The sequence below is a fragment of the Vanessa atalanta genome, chromosome 9 (genome assembly GCF_905147765.1).
Source record: "Vanessa atalanta chromosome 9, ilVanAtal1.2, whole genome shotgun sequence".
In the NCBI taxonomy this organism is placed as follows: domain Eukaryota; kingdom Metazoa; phylum Arthropoda; class Insecta; order Lepidoptera; family Nymphalidae; genus Vanessa; species Vanessa atalanta.
In genome coordinates, this window is record NC_061879.1 from 4,077,742 (window position 1) to 4,100,860 (window position 23,119).

A 23,119-nucleotide genomic window follows, 5' to 3' on the forward strand; every position below is an offset into this window, starting at 1 on the left:
GTAGATACTTATTATTAATTTACTTAGTCTTTGATTTTGAAGATTTTTATTTGATTAAATAATTTAGATTTACCCTTATATTTCGTAAAAGATTTTTTCATTTCCCATTAATTAAATAACTTACTTGGTTTAAAAGTCCGCCATGTCTGACATGAGTTTTGTCGATTTTAATATTTTTAATTGTTTGAAACAAAAAATGTTATTATGTGAAATATAAAACTTTTCAAAGATAGCGCTTGTTAGGGTGTGGTCTCACATCAACCGTTGGTTTTTTATAACCGTCCTGCATTCGTTTTTTTATAGATATCGCTCCGGATGTCACTTATAATGTCGTTGAAGATAACAGTCTAATTCTGATTTGAATAATGTTGGATGATTTAAAAGAACAACTGCGCCATCATTGAAAAAATTGCCGCAAAATGAGAAATCTCTCATCAGATGAGTTACGATAGATACCAAATCTTGAGCTTGAGCAGTGTCTTATTTTTTTTTCAGTTTTTTATATTTTATATGGACCACAGGTAACATATAGTAAAAATGTGAAAAAAAAATCTACATTTAATTATATAAAATAAATATACAAAACATCTTTATTCACAGTTCAAAAAATGTACAAAAATAATAACATTTACTTCTAATATTTCTTGTTGTTTTTCTTTTTCCCAAATTTTTGCCTTTTAATTCTGTTTGGATCATAATTTTCTTTGTCAGATGAATCAGTACTAAGTGGGGTATGTCCACGGGCTACAGGCTTCATTCTGTTGACATACTCGTGAGCCTCCATTGAAGACAGTATACCAAAATTGCTGCAAATAAACCATCATTTAATTTGTGGGTTTAGCTAAAGAACAAATTGGAAAGGTTTATTTTAGTGTGCATGCAGCATGTTTAGTATGATAATATTATATATATTATTATATAAGTAGCTGTGCTTCCCAGTTTCACTCGCTTTTAATTTAGAAGACATGAAGTTCTTGTTACTTATAATTAATAGAAATAAATTAAAATCATTTATTTAGCAGAATCAAAAAGTTACTTATTAAAATACTCATACATTTCTTTATGAACTTCTGCAGTGGCTTCAAGAGTGCAAACATTTTCATAAATATCACTGTCTGTGTCTGAATCATCTATTATCAAACATTTTCTTTTTGGAGGTAATATATTAACAGTGTCCCTTATAATTTTTGAAATATTTTCATCCTTTTCATCTGTTTCTTTATCATTATCAACAAAATCAGCATTTTTTATATTCTCCAGAGGTGATATTTTTTCATTATAACTTTGAGTTTCAATGTTGACTTTAGAGGGGGGTCTCATTGTGGGGGTATTGGAGTCTGTTCTATCTATATTCATATCAGTCTGTATTTGGACCGATTGTTTTTTTGATTCTAAATTTCTTACAGGGCATTGTGAACATTTTATGGTGGTTATGAAGTTGTCATTATCAATTATAACTGTCACACTTTTTGGAGTATTAAGATTATTTGTTGTATTTTTATCATTTGTGCATTCATTACAGATCTTATGTAGTAAGCTTTTTTTGTAAAATGGTATTTTGGAAAAGCCTGTTTCGAATAATGTTTGTTTTGTAAGTATAGCAGGCTTTGTTAAAGTGATTTTATTGAGTGATTGACCAGAACTGGTTAGATCGCAGGAGTTTAATTTTTCAGCCTCTTGTACAGCAATTATAGCTAGTCTATCTTTATCAATACATTCTTCTTGAGTACTATCTATAACAATAGATTCCTCATCAACAACAATTCCACTTTCATCATTGTCACATTTACTTCTTTGCAAATAATTTTTTTCATTATTTCTAAAGGATTGAGGTGTTGTGATTAACTCTTTATTTTTATTTTTAGGTATAAGCCTCAATTTTTTTTTACTATTCTTATCCATAATTTTTATATGAGTTCTTTTTCTATTTGTAACTCTTTCATCTTTGTTTTTAACTAAGCTAGAATCTTTAGCAACACTTTGACCATTCACATTTAAGTCAGCAAATGGTTTACGAGGTAGATTACTGGACTTCTTTGAGGTTGATTCATTGTTTTGCAGCCACTGCTTAACATAATCTACAGTATTTTCCATATTTAATACATTAGATATACATTCACCAGCTAGAAATGGCAATTTTGAATTTTCTTTATCATTTATTATATATTTTGTACTTTTCCTCTTGTTACAATATTTTGAAGGTGCTTGTATACATTTTGGAAATATTTCTTTTTCCAACTTTAATTGTTCCGAAAGTCTAAGACTTTTGTAAACTAAAACAAAAAATAGAGATTAAGGATCTGCTAAGCTTTATATCATTTTAAACGATTAATATGAATCCAATGTGACAATAATACGAAAGATTTACATAATTATATCAAATAAAAAAAATAAAAATACCATCGAGGTTGAATAAATCTTGAAATGTAGTTAAAAGATGTGAAACATGTTCGATGCGTTGCCCGAAAGGCACATCGATACAATTAGTCGAAGTGGTAGGTGGAGAAAGGCAACGTATACAATATTCGGCGGTTATGGCACAGTTATTACAGACGAAATGCCCACACGGATATCTTATGATAGGTCCATTCAATAGGTCGCTAAGAAAACATAAATTAAATAGTTATTTTATTATGTTATCACAGTGAAACGTATATAAACAAAAATCGTCATCTCACCAAGTAACACATCGATTATTATCAACTAAAGTTTTTACGCAATTAACCGCAACTTCTTTATTAAAATTACTCATAATAATAGTGCCATTATAAAACTTTTTGCAAAATACAAATGTTCAAAATAAATCTATATTATTGTTTTATGTTAAAACACATATTATGTATTTATACGTATTATTATTAAGGATCTATGAGTTCGACAGTCCGATTACCAAGATTCTGACAACAGTCAACATAACTGCAGTGTTGCCACCTTTGAATTTTTTAAGGCGCTAGGTCAAGAGTAAAAAGTCGCCAGATTTCAGAAATTTGGATTTAAAAAAAAACACCAAATTCCGCTAAAATTGCATTTAAATCTCAGACAAAGAAACCCTTATTTAAATTAAAAACAAACGAATATGTATGTCGTTCTTATTAATTATATAATTTTACGTATTTTTAAAATTTTGTGTTTTTTACCAGAGTGCATTAAAGAGTTTTACTAACTTACAATTTACTAAACATAAACATTATATTCGGTATACATAACTTGACATAATGAGTAGTATTGTATATGCAATAAAATAAAACCACATAAATAATGTTAATTTGTTATTCATTTGTACCTAATCAGTAGAAAAAATCAAAAGAAACAAGTAAAAAAAATTTACAAGTTATAATTCAAGATTATCAAATGTTATATCTTCTATAACTTCGTCATCATTCACAGATGCAGACGCTACTTCTTACGACGCTGACGCCGATGCTGAAGATGTTGTTGGATGTGGTTGAATTTTGTAAGAGTACTTTGTGTTTTTGCCAATAGCTGCAATGACATGTTGTGGTAATTCATAATTGTAACATTTTGCATCAGTAACTTTTAGTCTATTTCTGATAAATATTATGGCATTTAGAAGTGGACCAGCCATCCTGTTCCGAAGTTTGTTTTTCACAATATTCATTACACTGAAAATTCTTTCGATACCCGCATTAGAATGGGGTAAAGTTAACGCAGATATGGCAAGATCAACTAGTTCTCCAAAGACATTTATTCCAGCTGCGTTTCTGTGCTCATCTACCTCAAGCCAAAATTTTATAACATCATTTGTGTTTTTCCACTGAACAAAACAGATGTTGTGCCACTGGTTCAATATCTTGTCAATTTCACAAGCATTATAGCCAAGTTCTTTAGCTAGTTCCGAAATGGAATTGTCCTTACCTTGGCATAGAATCGTTTGTGGGGCTAATCTTGACATCAACTCCAGCACAGTATAATTGGTCGGCAGCCTCTGTTGAATTTCCTTTGCTAGCTTCACATTAAATTCAATACATCGACGTTTTATGGCTGATACAGCATCAGATGTTAATGATGTTCTTTCACTTTCCGATTCAAAGAGGTATCCCATATATGGGACCGGATTAAGGTTTCGGTCGATGTCAATGTTTAAAAAATCCTTATCTGTGGTGGCTACATTTGGCAACAGTATCCTGTTGCAAACTGAACGTAAAAGTGTAATCAGCACATTTAATAATCGAAGAGGATTTGCACTTTCGCTTTCAAACGTTTTCACAGCGATCTGCACATCGTTTAGTATACTTCTCAAAAATAGCAAATACAAGTAATTAGATTTGTCCTTGTACATAGAATATAATAGATCTGCAGTGTAACATTGATCTCTCACAAGCCCAAAATGTAAAGTCAGTTCTTCCCACTGTGCCAAAATTCTTTGGACTGCTGGTTCAATGGGCAACCAGCGCGTGTCACATACCTGCAAAATCTTCAAAGGTGATTCTCCGCAATTGATAGTTTCGTAAATTACTTGATATTCATTTTTACGTTTTGCAGAGTGGGAAAACCAATTGTAGGTTTCTCTAATCAAGAATTCAATATTTCTTGGTAGCGTCTGTTCTGACGCATGTGACACTGCAAGTTGCAAAGAGTGGCAAGTGCATCTGATAAGAATCAAATTTAGGATATCATTTTTCAGTATTCTGAACACTCCATTATTAATTCCAGTCATGACTGACGCATTGTCTGTTCCCAATCCAACCATTTTATTTTTATCTAGGCCATATTTTTGTAAGCAAGAAAAAAGGGCTTTAACAATTCCGACTGCATCGCTGGTTTTAAGTGGTTCTAGAGACAGAAACGAAGAAACGACTTTTTTTAGTTTTCTACTGAAATACCTGATTACAATGCCCAGTTGCTTGCTCGTACTGATGATGATGTACAGTTGATTCGTCAATGATTAGACTGTATTGTCTGTATTTCTGCTGTCCTATGTCCTCTATTAGTTCTTCAACGAAATGTGGCGCCAAGACATTTTTGATAACTTCAGTACACTTAGTACGATGCATTTTCAAGTCATCCGTTGCTTTGGAATCAGGGAAAGCCAATTTTACTAAATCGGTTAGATGATCAATACAGGAAACTGAACTGTGTTCTGTAATGTAAAGAGCGAGCATTCCTTCAGCTTTGCGAGATTTTGGATTTGTAAACTTTTCACCGGCCGTGAATTTTATCGTTTGATTGCCAGATATAATTTGCATTTTTTGTTTGTGCTTTTTTGTTTCAACATGTCTTTTCAAGTCTACTAATTTTGCTAATAATTCTGCTTTACAAAATGAGCAAAACGCCTTCGTATCATCCCCAGGTAAAGGTTTAAGCCAGGTTTGGAATTCATCTAGCGATTCCCACTCTTTTCTATACTTTTGTGCGTAATTTTTTTTCTTGAGTGGAACTTCCATTATTGGATATTATTTACAGCTTCAAGAGTTCACGCACTGTTGCAAGCACGACTCTATCAAACTTTTTATTAGACTTTTCAACAACACGAACCAAATTCCGAACATAGAATGACAGATAAAAAGAAAACATTAACCAACGACTACGCCTAGGGATTCCCCGGTCATAAAGTAAGCATAGAACATTATGAAATTCCGAAATGGTAGGGTATTTCCCTCTCAAAAATGTGTTGCCAGATTACATATCTAAAAACCGCTACAAACCACCAAAAAAAATAAAAGCGCTATATAATGAAAAAATACCACCAGAAGCCTTGAAAAAACACCAGTTCTGGTGGGAAAACCACCAAGGTGGCAACACTGCATAACTGTCTCAACAGAAAACATACAGATAAAAAATGTTTTTTACAGACCTGGATAAAAGTCTTTTTATACACACAAATACTAATTTTTTAACAGGTTAACGTTTATAATAAATATAAATTTGTATCAGAAACAGAAAAGAAACATTTATCATCTTATACGAGTAATTAGAATATGTATTTTTAATAATTGATATCTATCTATTTTAATACGTAAAAGTGTCGAGTAACATCTATCGATACTACGTATTGTTTGTTATATTTATGTGTATTATGAACTAAAATTTCGATATAATCGAATCCTCAATCCCGAGCTTTGGTTATATAAGCGAGCAAATTAGAATTATCTTACCCGATTCGCAGGAGCCTTAAACAGATCGGTCTCGTCAACAGAATGACTGCCGACAGCAGTAACATGTGAGGAAACACACATCACACCGACCGAGTCAGTTGGTTCGAAGTACCCTATTAGTTACGAGTCGTCAACGGCTAGGCTGTGACATAGAATGACAAAGTACAATTCTTTTCAATTTTCAATTTCTTTCCGACGTCGACAACGTCCTAATCCGAGGCCTTAATAAGGCGCCCTTTGTACTCAGAGTCCTTAATTGGTGGCTCTTGAGTATTTTAACTCACTTACCGATCCGGTGACGCAGTAGATGCAATAAGTTCTAACAGCAACACACATTCCGAAAAAAATTATACATATAATTAAACATAACTTTATGACTACACGCACGTAACATATATAATTCAAAATTCTACCTTTTTCTTTTGATCAATTCTATGTTTCAGTGTAAGTTCAGTGAGTCGTGTTTTTTTAAATTATTTATTAGTGAATGATCACTCATTCGACCCTTCGAACCAGAACATAATACAAAGTATTGCTCTTTAGCTATTTTATGATAAATGGTGGTCACCACCCTGACAGGCTTGCAGAATAAAAATACGATACAATATTATTTTTTAAATAGTTTGATGTGCTAGTTTTTCTTTCAGGAACATGCGTTGTGGTATCTCGCTAAGTCTGTCTTTTCCGTCTCTGTTCAGGAACGGCGAGTCATTGGCCCATACTGCGAAAATAACGGATATTTTAGTCTCTCTCTTTGCGTCCAGCGTGACTCTGGATGGTCAAGGAAAGTCACCACCAACAATTCCGAAGTGTGATACCATGATGCCGGATGATAAATTCCGGAAATGTGCCGTTCGTAAAGCACTTTTTTCCTGGTATATTCATAAGTCAACTGGTTGCGATAACATCCCTTCAATCCTGCTGGATATGGCACCAGTTTTAACTCGTCTTTCCTGGCAAAACTACGCATCAGGCGTCCCAAATTTCCGGAAGACTTATTTGTTGCACCTGACCCCTAAAAAGTCAACCACTCGTCCAATTATAGGCCTATAGCTATCACCTCCTTATTCTCCAAGATAACGAAGTCCATTATTATCTGCTGGGTCCTGCGGTACCTAGAAGACCACCAGCTGAGTAGTACAGTTTCCGTCGGTTTCACTTAATCGATGATCTTCTAGTTTACCTGACACATAAATGGGCGGAAACAGTTGAGTCGCCAAGTATTATCAGCCAGTTTGGACATAGCGAAGGCTTTGATCGCGTATAGCAGGTACTAAGCGTTTCTTTCGAAGGATTCTTCCTATGGGCTTACCGAGAAATTATCTAAATGGAATCTATTTTGGTTTCGAATTTTTTATAAAAAGCTATTTTTTCATCTTAAAGACATGTTGCGATGAAGAAGGAATGAAGACACGCTCAGGTCCGTACCATTTGCAATTTCAATATATTTTTAAAAAATCTATACTCTATCACAAAACGACTGTACGATGTCTACGATATGTAAATATATACTATTTGTTATACTATTGTAGATATCGTAGATGTCCACAACAATATCGCGCCCTACCGTGTATATTAATAGCGCCTACCATAGCCACTAGAAATATTCAAAACTAAATGTTTTGAATATTTCAGTTTCGCAGAAATTAAATTACAAATACAATATATAACTTTCAATTCATGTTACTGTAAACTAAAAATGATGACGTCGTCTTGACCGATTTCAGTCACGGCGGCTAATATCAAGGGAGAGCAGTCAACCACGCAGGACATATGATAGTGCACAAGTGTTTGCGTAAAGAAAGGTAAACTCTATATTCCCCAACTCTCTTAATCCGTTGGGACGGCTAATCCGACACGATTGGAGAGTTGAGACGCAGGACCAAAGCTTTCCCAGGCACGGGAATGTACGCACTTCTAACTTTCAGAATCCAGACAATTTCTGGGCATTATTCAACAGAAAAACTCAAATACCCTATATCGGCCCGACTTTAAGTTTCAACCCAGATCCTGGGGGTTCTGTGGCCTTACATCTAACCCCTATACTAAAAAGACAGTCAAAATTAAAAATAATAGTACTTCTTAAATTAATTTAACAAAGCCTATTTTAACTGTAATTAAAAACCCTCAACTTTCGTATACTTATTTATTTCCAAATATTTGTACTATTGTTAAAACAGTTATAATATGTTATATTTTCATATTTCGAAGTAAACTATGACTTGGGTAAGACATTACTATCGACTTTAATAGGTAATGTTAAATTCAGCACAACCCTAGCAAACAGATAAAATATGGAATATATAGCTTTAGCATAAATGTACATTGTAAATATAGAAAATCAGAATTCTACGACATATTTAAATTATATACAAAAATATAATAACTACTTAATATTCAAAATATTATTTATGTTTTCTATAAAGGTAATTTTAATTTACGAAGACCAAAAATTATGTTATAATACTTAATACTAAGGAAAATATGGTATTAGAAATCATATATGTATACGAAATAAAAAGCCTATCGCATTAAATAAAATACACTCAAAAAAATCAGTTACTTCGTGGTAAAAAAATTAAATAAAAAAACGTTACAGAATTGTACTTCGTATTTTCGAAGATATGTTACTTTATTTACATGCTTATCCATTTTTGTTTATAACAATAACTTTATATACATTTAATCCACACTACAAACAGAAAGTAAATACATAACCTTTTATTGGTTACACTTTACTCAAATAAAATCATTTGGACTTAAAAAAATCAATATTAAGTTGTTTGATTTTTGCAATAAAAGGCATCATCCATAAATATTGTTCAGGGCTTGATTACACAATGCTTTCTTCAATTGTCAAATCAACTACGACAGAAACAAAGAAATCAGTATTTACCAAACACCCCTTAGTTTATAGGTTTATAGGTTTATAGGTTTTTACCTTTGTTTTTGTTTGTAAAGCCATTAGATTTTAGGCAAGACTATTTTTAGTCTTTATTATTCTGAGTTTAGTTTAATCCATTTTTACATTTCAAGAGATAGACGTCGTGTAATACGAAATCTATTTTTAAACAGAAATACCTAATTTACACAACATATCAAGTGAGGAAACTTAGCTACCGAATCAAGTTTCTAAAAGGAAACTACTATAAACCTTATTGTAAAAAGTCAACGCTTTAAATTTGTAAATATATTGCATGTTATTAAAGCATTTTTAGCAAAATGTAAGTAACAAACGAAAGTAAAATATATTATATTTAATATGTTCAAATTATAATTTTAACATTATACAGCTGCGATAACTAACACAATCTTTTAATAACTATATTATTAAGACCCTCATAGGGCTTAAAAAATTTTGTACATCACAACAAGTCGTAAAGTCATTTTATAATTCTCAACCAAATTAAATGTCATCACATTAAAATTTTGAAATTTTTCCCAAATAGGTTTTCATTTAAAATAAAATTTTATTATAGTTTTTCCTTATCACTTATTGCAAAATATAATTACAAAACAATCAAAAGTTAACAACTAAAGAGTTTTACTCTACATGATTGGTGGAATTACATTTTAAAACAATAAATCTATAATACTCTACAAAAAATTATAAAACAAATTCAATGAGGTATATAATATAAGTCTATTATTATTATTGTTTAATATAGTAGTACAATTATAATCTACACATTGTCTTTCAGTAACATTTTTATGTCAATGTTAAATAGGTTGATTGTGCACAAATATATGAATATAACTAAACAAATTATAATTATTTTATTGTTAAATAACATAACAATACCTCGAGTCTCTTAAATGCGTTTTTTCTTAGAGACATTCTCATATCCCTAATCCCAATTTTTGTGTACATATTTAATACAAAAGATTTGTACCATCAGGATAAATATTGTATTACAAGCTAATGTACCTTTGTTAATTTTTGCAATTTTTTTACATGCTCACAGCAATTCAAAAATTTATAATATCATCCAGGACAGGTACTTTTAGTAGAAGTTTGTAAATAATACTTTGTAAGGGTGTCATGTATGCATTAGTTATAAGCATTAAATAATAATATTTTTTATTAACTAGTTATTATTATAAACAGCACAAGTGTAATCTATCTTAAGAAATGTTGAATTTGTCTCATAAGATACTTTTAAAAACTTGAGGTCATATTATCGTTATAAGGAATACCTTAAAATAGTTTCTATGAGCTTCTATACAACAGCCACCACTATGGCTTGCACACCTAATAATAAAAAAGGCATCAAACAAACATCAATAATAACTGTTAAAAGGTTAAATATTTTCAATACGTAATATATAATTATATATTCTACATTTTTAAATAAAAAATTAACAATGTAGAACTACAGTAAGGTAATTTCATCATTATAGCAATTATAGAAATGATAAAGTTTCTATAAAATAAAATATTTTAAAGCTTCTAGTAAAGATTCGAAAATAGATTATGACATTATTTAGAATAGCTAATTCTATAGTAAAGACAAATATATACATAAAATATGTATTAAAATAACTTAGCGTTCTCGGCGAGCGCGTTTTGCCCGTGCTGTGGGCGCTGATGGATTATGGTCTTCATCATCTCGTCGCTTTGCTGGTAGATGAGGCCTTTGTAATTGACTTTGAGCTGTCAATTGAAGTTGTAGTGCATGTGTGTTTAGTCTTTCAGCTAATAATAATGGCTTAAGAGCTGCCATTTTGTGGCTGTACAACGTAACACGCGGTCTACTATTAACTGCGGCGGTTAGCTGTTCTCTTACTGTCATTTCAGTATTTTCAGAATTATTATTCCAACTGTCATCCTTCTCATCATTGGCATTTGTTTTATCTGTCTTTTGGGTTGTCTCAGTGGGTTCACCATTATCTGGACTACATATAATGTTAACTTGTGCCCTTACCTCTGCATCAAATTTAGAAATTGTGCTCACCAGTGGTTTTGCCCAACCAATATGCAGTATTGGTGTCTGACTACCCTCTTCCCATTGGCAAATACCATCATAAAACCTTAAAAAAATGTAAAAATTGACGTCATAATGGATTCTTATTCTTTAGCAGTTTTATGAAAGATTATATAAAATTTAGGATAATTTATGTAATAAGATTTATCATTTAGAAAAAAAAGGCTTACCTTAAAAGAGATGCAAAACATTCTGGGTCTTTTAAAATAGATCTAGCTGAATGTCCTGAACTCTCAGCTTTCATCAGTTGAGGTATTAGCTCATTTGCAATCTCAGAAAATTCTTTATAAATCTCTTCATCATCTCTAGAGTAGTTGTAACTGAAGGAGAAATATATAAATTGTTATGTGTGACTTTTTATATATTATCAATATAAAAAAATTATGTCACTTACTGCCTTATGACATCACCAGCACATGCCCAGGCTTGAAAGGCTTCCTTGTACATTTTGTGTCTATGATAATAGCCACCTTGAAATGTATATGGGTACACATGACGATCTTCATAATGCGTTCTTGAAGAACGAATTGATTGAATATACAATGAAGCTGAATCTGGCCTTAAATTACTTGATTTAATAACTCCAATTTCATCATTAATTGTTGAACTTTCTGGAGCCTCTGTATTATTGGCAATTTTCATATACTCGTCTAAGTCTCCAAGATTACCCAAAGCCATAGGATATGCTTCCAAATGACCTGAAAGGTATGAGTATTTACAAAGAATGTATGCCTACTTTAACCCATGAATCTTCCATGAATAATTTAATCAAGTCAAATCAAATTACTTTATTCAGATAGATTCCTTTAAGCTTGAATTGTCATTGTGCAAGATTTAATTACATTTCAAGAAACCGATGATTGGGAATATTGTTTTAGTGTGCTGGTAAAAAATCAGAAGTTACTCTTTTCCAATGATTATTGGAATAGAGAATTAGATTGATTATTAAATACAACACCTGAATTACTTATCCCGCGTGAAAATCAATGAACACTAACCCTACACTTTTTTTATCATCTTTATAATATTTTAAGAAATATTTGAAAAATTTTATTATAGAAGTTAAAACTATGTCCAAAAAAGATTGAATTCACTTTGTGGCGAAGAAAACACAGCATGATAAGTTTTTCGTTAATTCTTGTGTATGTACAATGTTTGTCATTAGTCATCATAATACCAAATAATGTAGTGTTTTTGGCCAGTTATTGGCTCAAAACAAAATTTAATATTGAATTTGAATCATTTTTCTTTTCTAACGTGTCCGCATCTGATGGTGATGATTTTAATTATAATGTTATTTTAGTATTATAGGTATCTTATCAAAAAAGCTATTTAAATACCAATAGTCACCCAGTCACAGTCGTTTATTATTTTTACTTATGGAATGCAAAGAAAATAGTATTGTTTGAATTAGTACTAATGAAATATTACCTTTATCATAAAGTAACCATAGCAGTTTATGCTGCATGAGTGCCACTTCATGAACATCAATTGTGGGGGTTAATGTAGGGTTTATGGAAGAAACCAATGCAGCCAGCTCCATTATCCTGGTGCACACAACTGGTTTGCCTGCTACATATAGCCATGATCGTGCAAGCACCCCTTCTCCTACTGATCTACCTCTTTTGTCCTCATTACCTTTGCCATGCCAAGTAACCTAAAAAATTACAAAATACAACAAATGAAAAGCAACATTCAAATTGATTAAGGTTTTGTTGATCAACATGGCCTTTCTCATAAGAAAATTTTAAACACTTTTCTTTAAAACATATATTAGTTTTTATACATATTAGTATCTTACTTCAGCTGTATTTAATCCATCCTTTCCAAAGACTACCCAAGCATGATCTTCTGATAATGCAAGATGAACATCATTTTTGCCTAAGACTTGGCAGCCTGCAGTTACAGCAAAAGCAACTCCAAAGCAGTCCAATTTATTTCCTGTCAAAAAGCTGTAAATTGACTGGAGGTGGGCTCTGTCTTTGTAGTAGCTTCGTGTTAACGAATTCCAAACGACATCAGCTACTCTTTTGACCAAATCACGAGTGGCTAAGTCACCGCTTAGTAACTTCGCATCAACGCCGCTACGCATTAAAGATACAAATCGCTCATAAAGAGTTTTTACTTCGTCCCATTCCACAGATGGAAATTTCATCTTTACAAATTTATTTGATGCCAAATTTACATCTTTATCACTGTTTTTAACATTTGTTAGATTGTTTTCAACTGCGCCTACAATGATAGAAAACAATGCCAAATCCGGTTCTTTACTACTACGCAATTGTTCTTCAAATAGATCACAAACTTTTTGAATACTGTCTATAGGAAATATATGTTTATATTCTGATAAACTAGACATGATTTTTCACTTCACATTGTTTCAATTTCAGAAATAAACAACAACATCAGCAGACGCCGGTTAGAAGTTGACATTTTTATTATAAATATTGCTATTTGAAAAATACTATCCTCTAAAATGTGCTTTATTAATAAATCGTTCCATTTACTTGTAAAATTCAATAATGTTTAAACTGTACTAATGAGCAGAGCTCGTAAATATATATTACAGAATGGGGATGATTTTTTATAGTTTTAGTTAGGGTAATTAAGTGCTAATCATTAAATGACGTGAAATAAAAGTTTTTTTTTTTTATTTATGTTATTTGCCACCAATAAATTTTAGTAAGAGTAATTAGAGTAACATTTTTTTTAACAAACTTGCCAGATATGCACATTTAGAAATACTTTTGCCTTTGAATAATAGAAACGGGAGAAGAAGAAACAATTTTGTCATTTATATGCTGTTGTCAATGTCAAATGTCAATGTCAGGGCAAAAGCAAAGCAAATTAGCAAAACTGAAAACAAAAATATTTTTAATTTAATATATTTACAAAAAAACTATTGTTTCACTTAAGAATTAAATTTTATTTTAATAAGCAAATCCTTAAAGAGTTCAATAAGTAGTAATGAACAATTATCAAAATGAAAAACAAAATAAACGCTATCGCAAAAAGTATCACTTTATGAAATTACAAGTGAAAAGTTTAATAATAGTAGGTCCCATAATTGATTCGAAAATGTTTTGGCAATTTTGAATTATATCTTTTTAACTTGTTTATTTTTATTGTATCATAGGAAAACGCTGCGTTATGTGATGAAGTGGCCAAAATTCAAGAAAACATACAAATCGTAAAAGACGAAAGAAAATTTCTACTTCGAAAACTTCTTGAATATGAAAATGATGTAGACATAGGACACACTTTTTACACACATGAATCGCTACCCATGTCGAATGGCTCAAAAACCAAAGCAAAAAAAAGAAATACAGGCAACCTTGAAGATACCACTAAAAATATATGAACCAACTGGATGATGTTAAGACAATAATGAGTTTTATGTGTATTTATTTATTATATTAGTGACCTATTTAGATAAATGCTAATAATAAGCTAAATATGACTATAGAATTAACAAAATGAAGACAAAACCTTAATTATTGGTAGTAATAAACAAAATGGTTATACCCAATGTTTTCATCTACATTTAATTTATATACATTCCTGTTATTATGTTTGCATTACACATAACAATTATTTGGCTATTGTTTGTTAGATTAATTGAATTATGTAGTAATCTTATTCACAAAACATTTTTTTATACCAATAACTTTGCATCACATATTGTTAAGCATACAAGGTTGTATATTTACCATGCATTGGTCATGATTAGGTTTAAAACAGTAAGATTTAAACAAACTAATTAAGGTAAGGGAAAACAAATTGAATCTTATTGATATAATCATATTTGCAAATAAAACACTGAAGAGGAATTAATATTTACTTGTTAAATATTGTTGATTGTTTTTTTTATTTTAAAAAGGCTATTAGCCATTAAAAAAAAGTTTGACACTTAGTATAATTTACATGATAACTTTTATTTCTTTTGTATTTCTTCCTTCTCTGTTTTATTTAATTTGTTTATTAAAAATTTTGACTTATATTTTTCATAATGTAAGGATATTAAAAAAATCTTCCACTTATTCATACATATTTAAATTTGCATTATGTAACCTGTTTAATATATTAGTAACAGACGTAATAGTAAAATTCATTATTTTCATACATATTTTATTATTACAAAGAAACAACAAATGTGAAGTTGATGCTGAAGTTAACTTTAAAACATGATAATATTATAATATTCCTTATAAAAAAAAGCTAAACTATATACAATTAATCATTATCAGAATCATTGTCTCCAAAAGACAATAGTTGTTGTTGATTGTTTTTTGATCTTGATGACTTTTTTGATAACACTTTATCGTCTTTTAATTTCTTACTCGATTTCCCTTTAAAAATTACCTTTTGGCTTAGGTCTGCTTTCGTTTGTGCTTCTATTTGCTTGATTTTGTCTTTCTCAGCCTCTGCTTCTTCGGCAGTTAAATCTCCTTTCTTAAGTACAACGACTTGTGGTAAGTCACTCTCCTCATCATCGACAAAATCTTCTTCAGAATTTTCAAGTTTATCAAATTTATGATTAACATTATCGTAACCAGCTTCTTTTTTTAGAACTTTTAAAAAAGGTGGATCTTCTGGTTTAATATAAGCAATATTTCTCTTTCTATTCATATTTTTCGCTATTTCGTATGCAATAGATCAATTATTAATTTTTCGTCCTGTATACCATGACTTACATTAGTGTTTAATTGTATTCAATCGATGTTTGTGTTGTTCACTATTTGACGGAACTTCATACAAGTACTTTAGTTTAGAAATAGAAAAACACCAAATTATATTTTAAGTACTTATAACTATTAACTCAATACTAAATGCCAAAATATTGACAGCTAATATATTTTTATTGTTTATGCATGTCATCTGTCAACCAGTTTTTTTTATGGGTGCTATACTTGACATAAAAGTTTACAGCGTCACTGGTGACGGCGAGGGACGAGTATAACAGTCTACCATGGAAATGGAGTCATGTCTAGCTCCGATTGATGTCCATAATTATTATTAGAGGATGTCACTAACTCCGATTTTCGTTTGCACCGGCACCGGTACAATGCAGTCATATCTACGAAAAAGGATAATTTATTATATGCCATTTCATTAAATCTGAGTTAATCCTGTTTTAAGTGGTCGATCTCTCTCGTCATTGCTTTCCACAAGAGGTCAAACGCATCAAAAATCTACTGAGTTTCGTTGATGGGATAATTTGTAATGAAAATACTGATCCTATCTTAATCATTGTTTTCATAAGAATTGTTTAAGGTTCAATTTATTCATTTTGAAATAAAATAATATATCTTTTACATTTCTATTTAAAATTAACCAGTTTTTTTAATCTGACACATGCAGATTTCCAAATTCTTTAATCATGAAATAGAAGTACAGATTAAGCGTGTTAATTCTCAGTTGTGCTTGACCAGGCTTTCAATTGAAATCTTCAGTTTAGATTATTAATTTAAGCTACTAGGCCATTACCGTTAAAAGTTCTGTTATCAAAATACATATTGTAATCACTTAATCAGATTATTAGTATAAATAATAATCAATACCCTAAAACAAAATTATAAAAATCTGATGATTTTTTATTTATATATTTGGTTAACTGCAATGTTAACAAATAATAAAAAATCTAATATCAGTTTAATACAGACTGACAACTGACAACATTTTAAAATAAATATACTGTTTAGCGGGAGGGTAAGCTATATTACTGTAGTCTGTGATATTATACTGTACAGTGTACAGCTGTGGTGGACAGCTTCAATTACTAAATTAAAATTATAATTTAGATTTTTTTTTAATCTCCAATTTTTATTATATTTCTGATGTAAAAATAGTTTTTAGAATTTTAATAATTTCTGTTGATTTTTGCTACAGTTGTCTGTTATTTTATTCAGCTTCTTGTTCTAAGCATAGACTACATAGTTATTGTATACTCTTTGGCATAGACATAACGACATGTACACTAGCTTTTTCAAGCATCACGAAAACGACGAAAACAACGGGCTAGTGTGTATGGAAGTGCATTTGACCGATTGCGCCGCAATTAATACAACCGGGTAAGTAATAAGAAAATGTGTTATTTGAATAATATGAAATTCAAAATTAAGTCGTACTTGTATTTTAAAAAGAACTATACTTAGCGAAAATGTCATTGTTAATCTTACGGGTGTGTGCACTCTTATTCTCTCACTCTAAACATGAGGTTTGTATGATAAATTAATGTATTTTTCTGTTTAAAACGTACTTTATATGTAGATATTTCATAATTTGACACTAGTGGCGCTATAGCTATGTTTGCGCACGGAAGAGGTTAGAGCCTAAACCTTTCTAATTATGACTTAATTTCTTTCAGAGTAGCGTGTGATGAGGAATGATTGAAAATAATACACAACTGATTGGATTTTAATTAAGGAAAACATAACCAATAAGATACGACTTCTATCAGAATGGCAACTTTAGAACAGCAAGCTTCTAAACTTCTCGATTTCAACCAAAAATTGGATATAACTCTACTGGATAATATCGTTGGATGCCTTTATTCTACCGTAGGCGACCAACAGCGTGTTGCACAAGACATTTTAACAGCCTTAAAAGAACACCCAGATGCATGGACTCGTGTAGACACAATTCTAGAGTATTCCCAGAATCAGGAAACTAAATATTATGCTTTACAAATATTGGAACAAGTCATACAGACAAGGTGGAAAGTATTACCAAGAAATCAATGTGAAGGTATAAAGAAGTACATTGTTGGCCTTATTATAAAAAATTCATCAGATCCCGTCACCATGGAGAGTAATAAGGTTTACTTAAAAAAACTTAATATGATTTTAATACAAGTTTTGAAGAGAGAATGGCCTCATAATTGGGAGACTTTTATAAGTGACATTGTTGGGGCATCTAAAACAAATGAAAGCCTTTGCCAAAACAACATGGTCATTTTGAAACTTCTCAGCGAGGAAGTGTTTGTCTTCAGTACAGGGCAACTTACACAGACAAAAGCCAAACATCTTAAGGATACTATGTGTTCTGAATTCAGTCAAATTTTCACTCTTTGTCAATTTGTCCTTGAAAATTCACAAAATGCACCTCTTGTGGATGCTACCCTGCACACATTATTAAGATTCTTAAATTGGATTCCCTTGGGGTACATATTTGAAATGAAATTGATAAGCACCCTTATATTTAAGTTTCTGAATGTACCTATGTTCCGTAATGTAACATTAAGTTGCTTGACAGAAATTGCTGGTGTGACAGTAAGTAACTATGAAGAACAATTTGTAGCACTTCTTGTACAAACCATGGAGCAATTAGAAGCCATGCTTCCTCTCACGACAAACATACGTGAAGCTTATGCTGCAGGTAGAGATCAAGAACAAGTCTTCATTCAAAACCTTGCACTATTTCTATGTACATACCTGAAAGAACATGGACAGTTAATTGAGAGAAGAGGACTTACAAACACATTGATGAATGCACTTCGATACCTAGTATTAATATCAGAAGTGGAGGAAGTAGAAATTTTTAAAATATGCTTAGAGTTTTGGAATGCATTAACTGCTGATTTGTATAAGATTGCTCCCTGTGCACATTCTGCAGGGTTATATGGTTTGGGAAAAACTGGTGGTCGAAAAGCCTTGTATGCCGATGTACTAAGTGGAGTTCGTTACATCATGATATCTCGGATGGCAAAACCTGAGGAAGTTTTAGTAGTTGAAAATGAAAATGGTGAAGTGGTAAGAGAATTTATGAAAGATACTGATTCCATTAATTTGTACAAAAACATGAGGGAAACCTTAGTGTACTTGACACATTTAGATTATACAGACACAGAGAGGATAATGACAGAGAAGCTTCAAAATCAAGTCAATGGCACCGAATGGTCTTGGAAAAACCTCAACACACTTTGTTGGGCAATTGGCTCTATATCAGGAGCTATGCTGGAAGAGGATGAAAAGCGATTCTTGGTAATTGTTATCAAAGAACTTTTAGGTCTGTGTGAGCAAAAAAAAGGAAAAGATAACAAGGCTATTATAGCCAGTAACATAATGTATGTTGTTGGGCAATATCCCCGTTTTCTAAGAGCGCACTGGAAGTTTTTGAAAACAGTTGTAAATAAACTTTTTGAATTCATGCATGAAACTCACGATGGTGTTCAAGACATGGCCTGCGATACTTTTATTAAAATTGCTTTAAAATGTCGACGCCATTTCGTCACTACACAAGTTTGTGAAGCTTGTCCATTCATTGAAGAAATTTTAAGTACAATAAGTTCTATCATCTGTGACTTGCAAACCTTACAAGTTCATACATTTTATGAGGCTGTTGGATATATGATTAGTGCACAAGTTGATCAAGTTGCACAGGAACAATTGATTGAAAAGTATATGTTACTTCCTAATCAGGTCTGGGATGATATAATTTCCCAAGCTTCTCACAATGTTGATATACTTAAAGACCCAGAAGCAGTTAAACAGCTTGTAAGTATACTTAAAACCAATGGCCGAGCCTGTCGAGCATTAGGTCATCCATATGTTGTGCAACTGGGCAGAATTTACTTGGACATGTTAAATGTTTACAAAGTTATGTCAGAAAATATCAGTCAGGCTATAGCATTAAATGGTGTGGTGGTGACTAAACAACCGCTAATCAAAAACATGAGGATCATCAAAAAAGAGACACTAAAATTAATAGCTAGTTGGGTTTCTCGCTCAACAGACAACAGTATGGTGTTGGAAAATTTTATTCCTCCATTACTGGATGCTGTTCTCTTAGATTATCAAAGGACATCAGTTCCAGATGCAAGAGAACCAGAAGTCCTATCATGTATGGCAGCCATAGTCTATAAACTTGGTGGACATATTACTTCTGAAGTACCCAAGATATTTGATGCTGTCTTTGAGTGTACTTTGGAAATGATTAACAAAGATTTTGAGGAATATCCAGAGCATAGGACTGAGTTCTTCCTTTTACTGCAGGCAGTCAATACACATTGTTTTAAAGCATTCCTAAGTATACCTCCAGCTCAATTTAAATTGGTGCTGGATTCCATAATTTGGGCATTTAAACACACAATGCGAAATGTTGCGGATACAGGACTACAGATACTATATAGATTGCTACAGAATGTGGAGCAGCATCCACAAGCAGCACAAAGTTTCTATCAGACATACCTATGTGACATATTGGAGCATGTATTTAGTGTTGTGACAGACACCTCTCATGGTGCAGGTCTTACGATGCATGCTACAATTTTAGCATATATTTTCTCGTTGGTGGAAACTGGCCGGGTTTCTGTTCCACTGGGACGAACTGCAGACAATGTCCTTTACATCCAAGTAAGTATTTTATTGTTAACCTTTTTGCTAATTTTTCTATTATTATGTTTGAATAGATTTAAACCTTGGTAAGTTTAATAATGCATTAAAGTATATATATATAGCATAACATTAAAATGTACCTTACACATGATATATTTTTAATGTCTATGTAAATTCATCAGAATTATTAATAGTCTAATATTTAATTATTTCATATTATGTGCTGCTATAGAATAAATAATAATATAAAATTTTGTAATTATTTTTACAGGAATATGTGGCAAATCTTCTAAAAACAGCATTCCCACATTTGACAGATAATCAAGTGAAGATTACTGTTCAAGGGTTATTCAATTTGGACCAAGACATACCTGCTTTCAAAGATCATCTCCGAGATTTCTTAGTCCAAATAAGAGTAAGTGTTGATCATAGTTATATAATAATTTGTAAATATTGTAATAATTTAAAATTACGAGTTCATCTTAGAAAAAAAAATGCAAATTATCTATAGTTGGTTTTTGTAGGATTTTCAGAAGAAGCTTTGACTAAAAATATTTTTATTTACAATATATACAATACAAATATGACTGAATTATCTGTAAAAAAATAAGCTAGTCAGTTACATATGTAATAATACAAATTTATCAAAAGTTCATTTACTTGCTATTAAAATATTGAGAAAATGCCGATCAATATCGCTCCATCGACTTCGATTGTAAATTCGGTATTTTTATTATGCCTATATACATAAGAACTGATATAAATACTTTCTTTATAATTGGAATCGAAAAGATATTAGAATGAAATGTTTTATTTTCTGTCTCACAGGAATACACAGGTGAAGATGACAGCGACTTGTATTTAGAAGAGCGATTGTTTGCACTTCGTCAAGCGCAGGAAGAGAAGCGGAGGGTACAATTATCAGTGCCGGGCATCATTAACCCTCATGAATTGCCTGAAGAGATGCAAGATTAAATATTATTTAAGTAAGGAAGGTTAACAATGGTAACAGTTCACTTAATATGAAATAATTAATTAATGTCTGAAGGCAAGCTATTTTTATCCTTTGTCAAGCATGATTCATTGATACAATTAATTGTGTACCAAAAAATGTTTAAGAATAATTGAAAATTGAAAATTTTTAAGATAAAGTAAGAGATATTATATTTAACTCTAATAATTTCATTAGATGTAATTATGTTAGTTATAAATTTTCTGCTTTTATTTTTGTTGACCACTCTTTGCATTTATAACCATAATGTTGCCACATTCGAGTGGACTGTTATCATTAAGGCAGAAATCTTGTGCTTGTTAAAATAATACCTTGCTATGTCAGTATGTACAAAGAATCGCCTGAAACAATGGAAGATGATGAATGTAAGTTGCAAGGTTACATCAAAAACCTCAAATAAGGTATGTTTTACGAGCATAAGACGCAGTATAAGGCCTTTTTCTATTTATAGGTAAAATCATGCAACAATCTACATTGCTAAAGAATAATTCCAGAAATAAGTATTTCTGTTTTCAATATTACATCAGAATGTAGGTAATGAAATCTCTGTGATGGCTCCAGTGTCGGATGTACAACATGTGCGTAATGGAATCTGAGTATTATGAGTAGATTCTAGGAAAAACTAAGTGAATTGCTGTTAGTAACGTTTTTTATTTTTTGTTTAATGTTGTCAAAACTAACTTAATAATGATTTGGGAATCAAACATTCGAGATTTCCGAAAGCGTTTTGGGTCCGTTTCGAAATCTTTCAATTTGTGTTTGAAATAAACAGATAATTGTATCACAAGTGTTTGACTTAAATCATTTCGATCACTATTTGAATTGTAATGGAAGTCGTTTATACCAGAAGAAGTGTGAAAACGATACGACGAAGATATGTGTTCTCCGTTATAATCTTATTAACTACAGCGTGACATTAAATATTCAAAGAGACTGCAAACTCTTAGGGAGTCCCTCCACCTATCACCTCCATCATTGTATCATATTGGTGTATTGTTAACAGTTTTATAAGATTGCAAACTATCAAATTGATATAAAACAGAAATGGGAATGAGTGAACAGTTACTAAATTTTATACTATCCTAAAGGCGAGATCAATAGAAACCTGTTAAACAAATTAGACTAACCTATTGAACAGAGTATAGCCACGGTAGTTAATGCTCTTTCTGATATTTTATCTCGAGAGCTGTGAAAATAATCACTTTAATTTGGGTTTAGATTTTTAATTAAGCGAAAAATTTTGTGCCATTAATAAAATTATAATATTAGTATAGTACTTATGATTTAAAGTAGATTGATAATGATAAACGATGTATCATAGCTGGTATAAAAGTAAAAAAATCTTCCTTTCCTGTTCCTATAATTTATATAAGTTATATAAAAATATAGATATTATATCTATATTTACACATGTCGTTTTTTTCCTCCGTCAAATGAAACATTATGGTTATTTTAATCATAATATCAGTATTTCGAATTCCAATTGTCGATCTATCTCAGTAGTACCCACTCTCAGTAAAATCAAGAAATAATTAAATTAAAGGTCCATTTTGACCCCTTGCTTTATAATAAAACGGAAAGGGTCGCTCGACAATCCGAGTTCCTAAGCTGATGAACGAATATTCATAAAACTTTAGGTTACAGAATTCTTCAGATGATATTTTGCGAGCA

The 23,119-nt window shown here is 31.3% G+C and overlaps 4 protein-coding genes across 5 annotated transcripts; 1 reads left to right on the top strand and 3 right to left on the bottom strand.

Moving 5' to 3' along the window:
* Positions 1 to 601: 601 nt before the first annotated feature.
* On the bottom strand, positions 602 to 2,876 carry LOC125066274. Its single transcript, XM_047674294.1, has 4 exons — positions 2,679 to 2,876; positions 2,401 to 2,600; positions 1,055 to 2,273; positions 602 to 806 (listed from the first exon to the last, which is right to left on the bottom strand). Exons 1-4 carry the CDS (start codon positions 2,750 to 2,752, stop codon positions 635 to 637), a joined length of 1,665 nt encoding a protein of 554 aa, XP_047530250.1. The 5' UTR covers positions 2,753 to 2,876; the 3' UTR covers positions 602 to 634.
* A 6,201-nt stretch (positions 2,877 to 9,077) lies between these two features.
* On the bottom strand, positions 9,078 to 13,513 carry LOC125066611 (menin). Its single transcript, XM_047674742.1, has 5 exons — positions 12,903 to 13,513; positions 12,533 to 12,758; positions 11,496 to 11,799; positions 11,272 to 11,421; positions 9,078 to 11,147 (listed from the first exon to the last, which is right to left on the bottom strand). The coding sequence occupies exons 1-5, from the start codon at positions 13,458 to 13,460 to the stop codon at positions 10,661 to 10,663; spliced, it is 1,725 nt and encodes a 574-aa protein (XP_047530698.1). The 5' UTR covers positions 13,461 to 13,513; the 3' UTR covers positions 9,078 to 10,660.
* A 1,677-nt stretch (positions 13,514 to 15,190) lies between these two features.
* On the bottom strand, positions 15,191 to 15,954 carry LOC125066417 (uncharacterized protein KIAA1143 homolog). Its single transcript, XM_047674484.1, has one exon. It carries the CDS (start codon positions 15,728 to 15,730, stop codon positions 15,335 to 15,337), a length of 396 nt encoding a protein of 131 aa, XP_047530440.1. The 5' UTR covers positions 15,731 to 15,954; the 3' UTR covers positions 15,191 to 15,334.
* Positions 15,955 to 17,018: 1,064 nt separating this feature from the next.
* Positions 17,019 to 22,237, top strand: LOC125066229 (exportin-1). 2 transcript variants are annotated; one of them, XM_047674228.1, is made up of 4 exons: positions 17,019 to 17,172; positions 17,474 to 20,454; positions 20,708 to 20,851; positions 21,265 to 22,237. In XM_047674228.1, the coding sequence occupies exons 2-4, from the start codon at positions 17,563 to 17,565 to the stop codon at positions 21,409 to 21,411; spliced, it is 3,183 nt and encodes a 1,060-aa protein (XP_047530184.1). In that variant the 5' UTR covers positions 17,019 to 17,172; positions 17,474 to 17,562; the 3' UTR covers positions 21,412 to 22,237. The 2 variants fall into 2 exon arrangements, with proteins under 2 accessions (XP_047530184.1, XP_047530183.1); XM_047674227.1 differs by having other exon boundaries at positions 17,020 to 17,172; positions 17,469 to 20,454.
* The last annotated feature ends 882 nt before the right edge of the window (positions 22,238 to 23,119 follow it).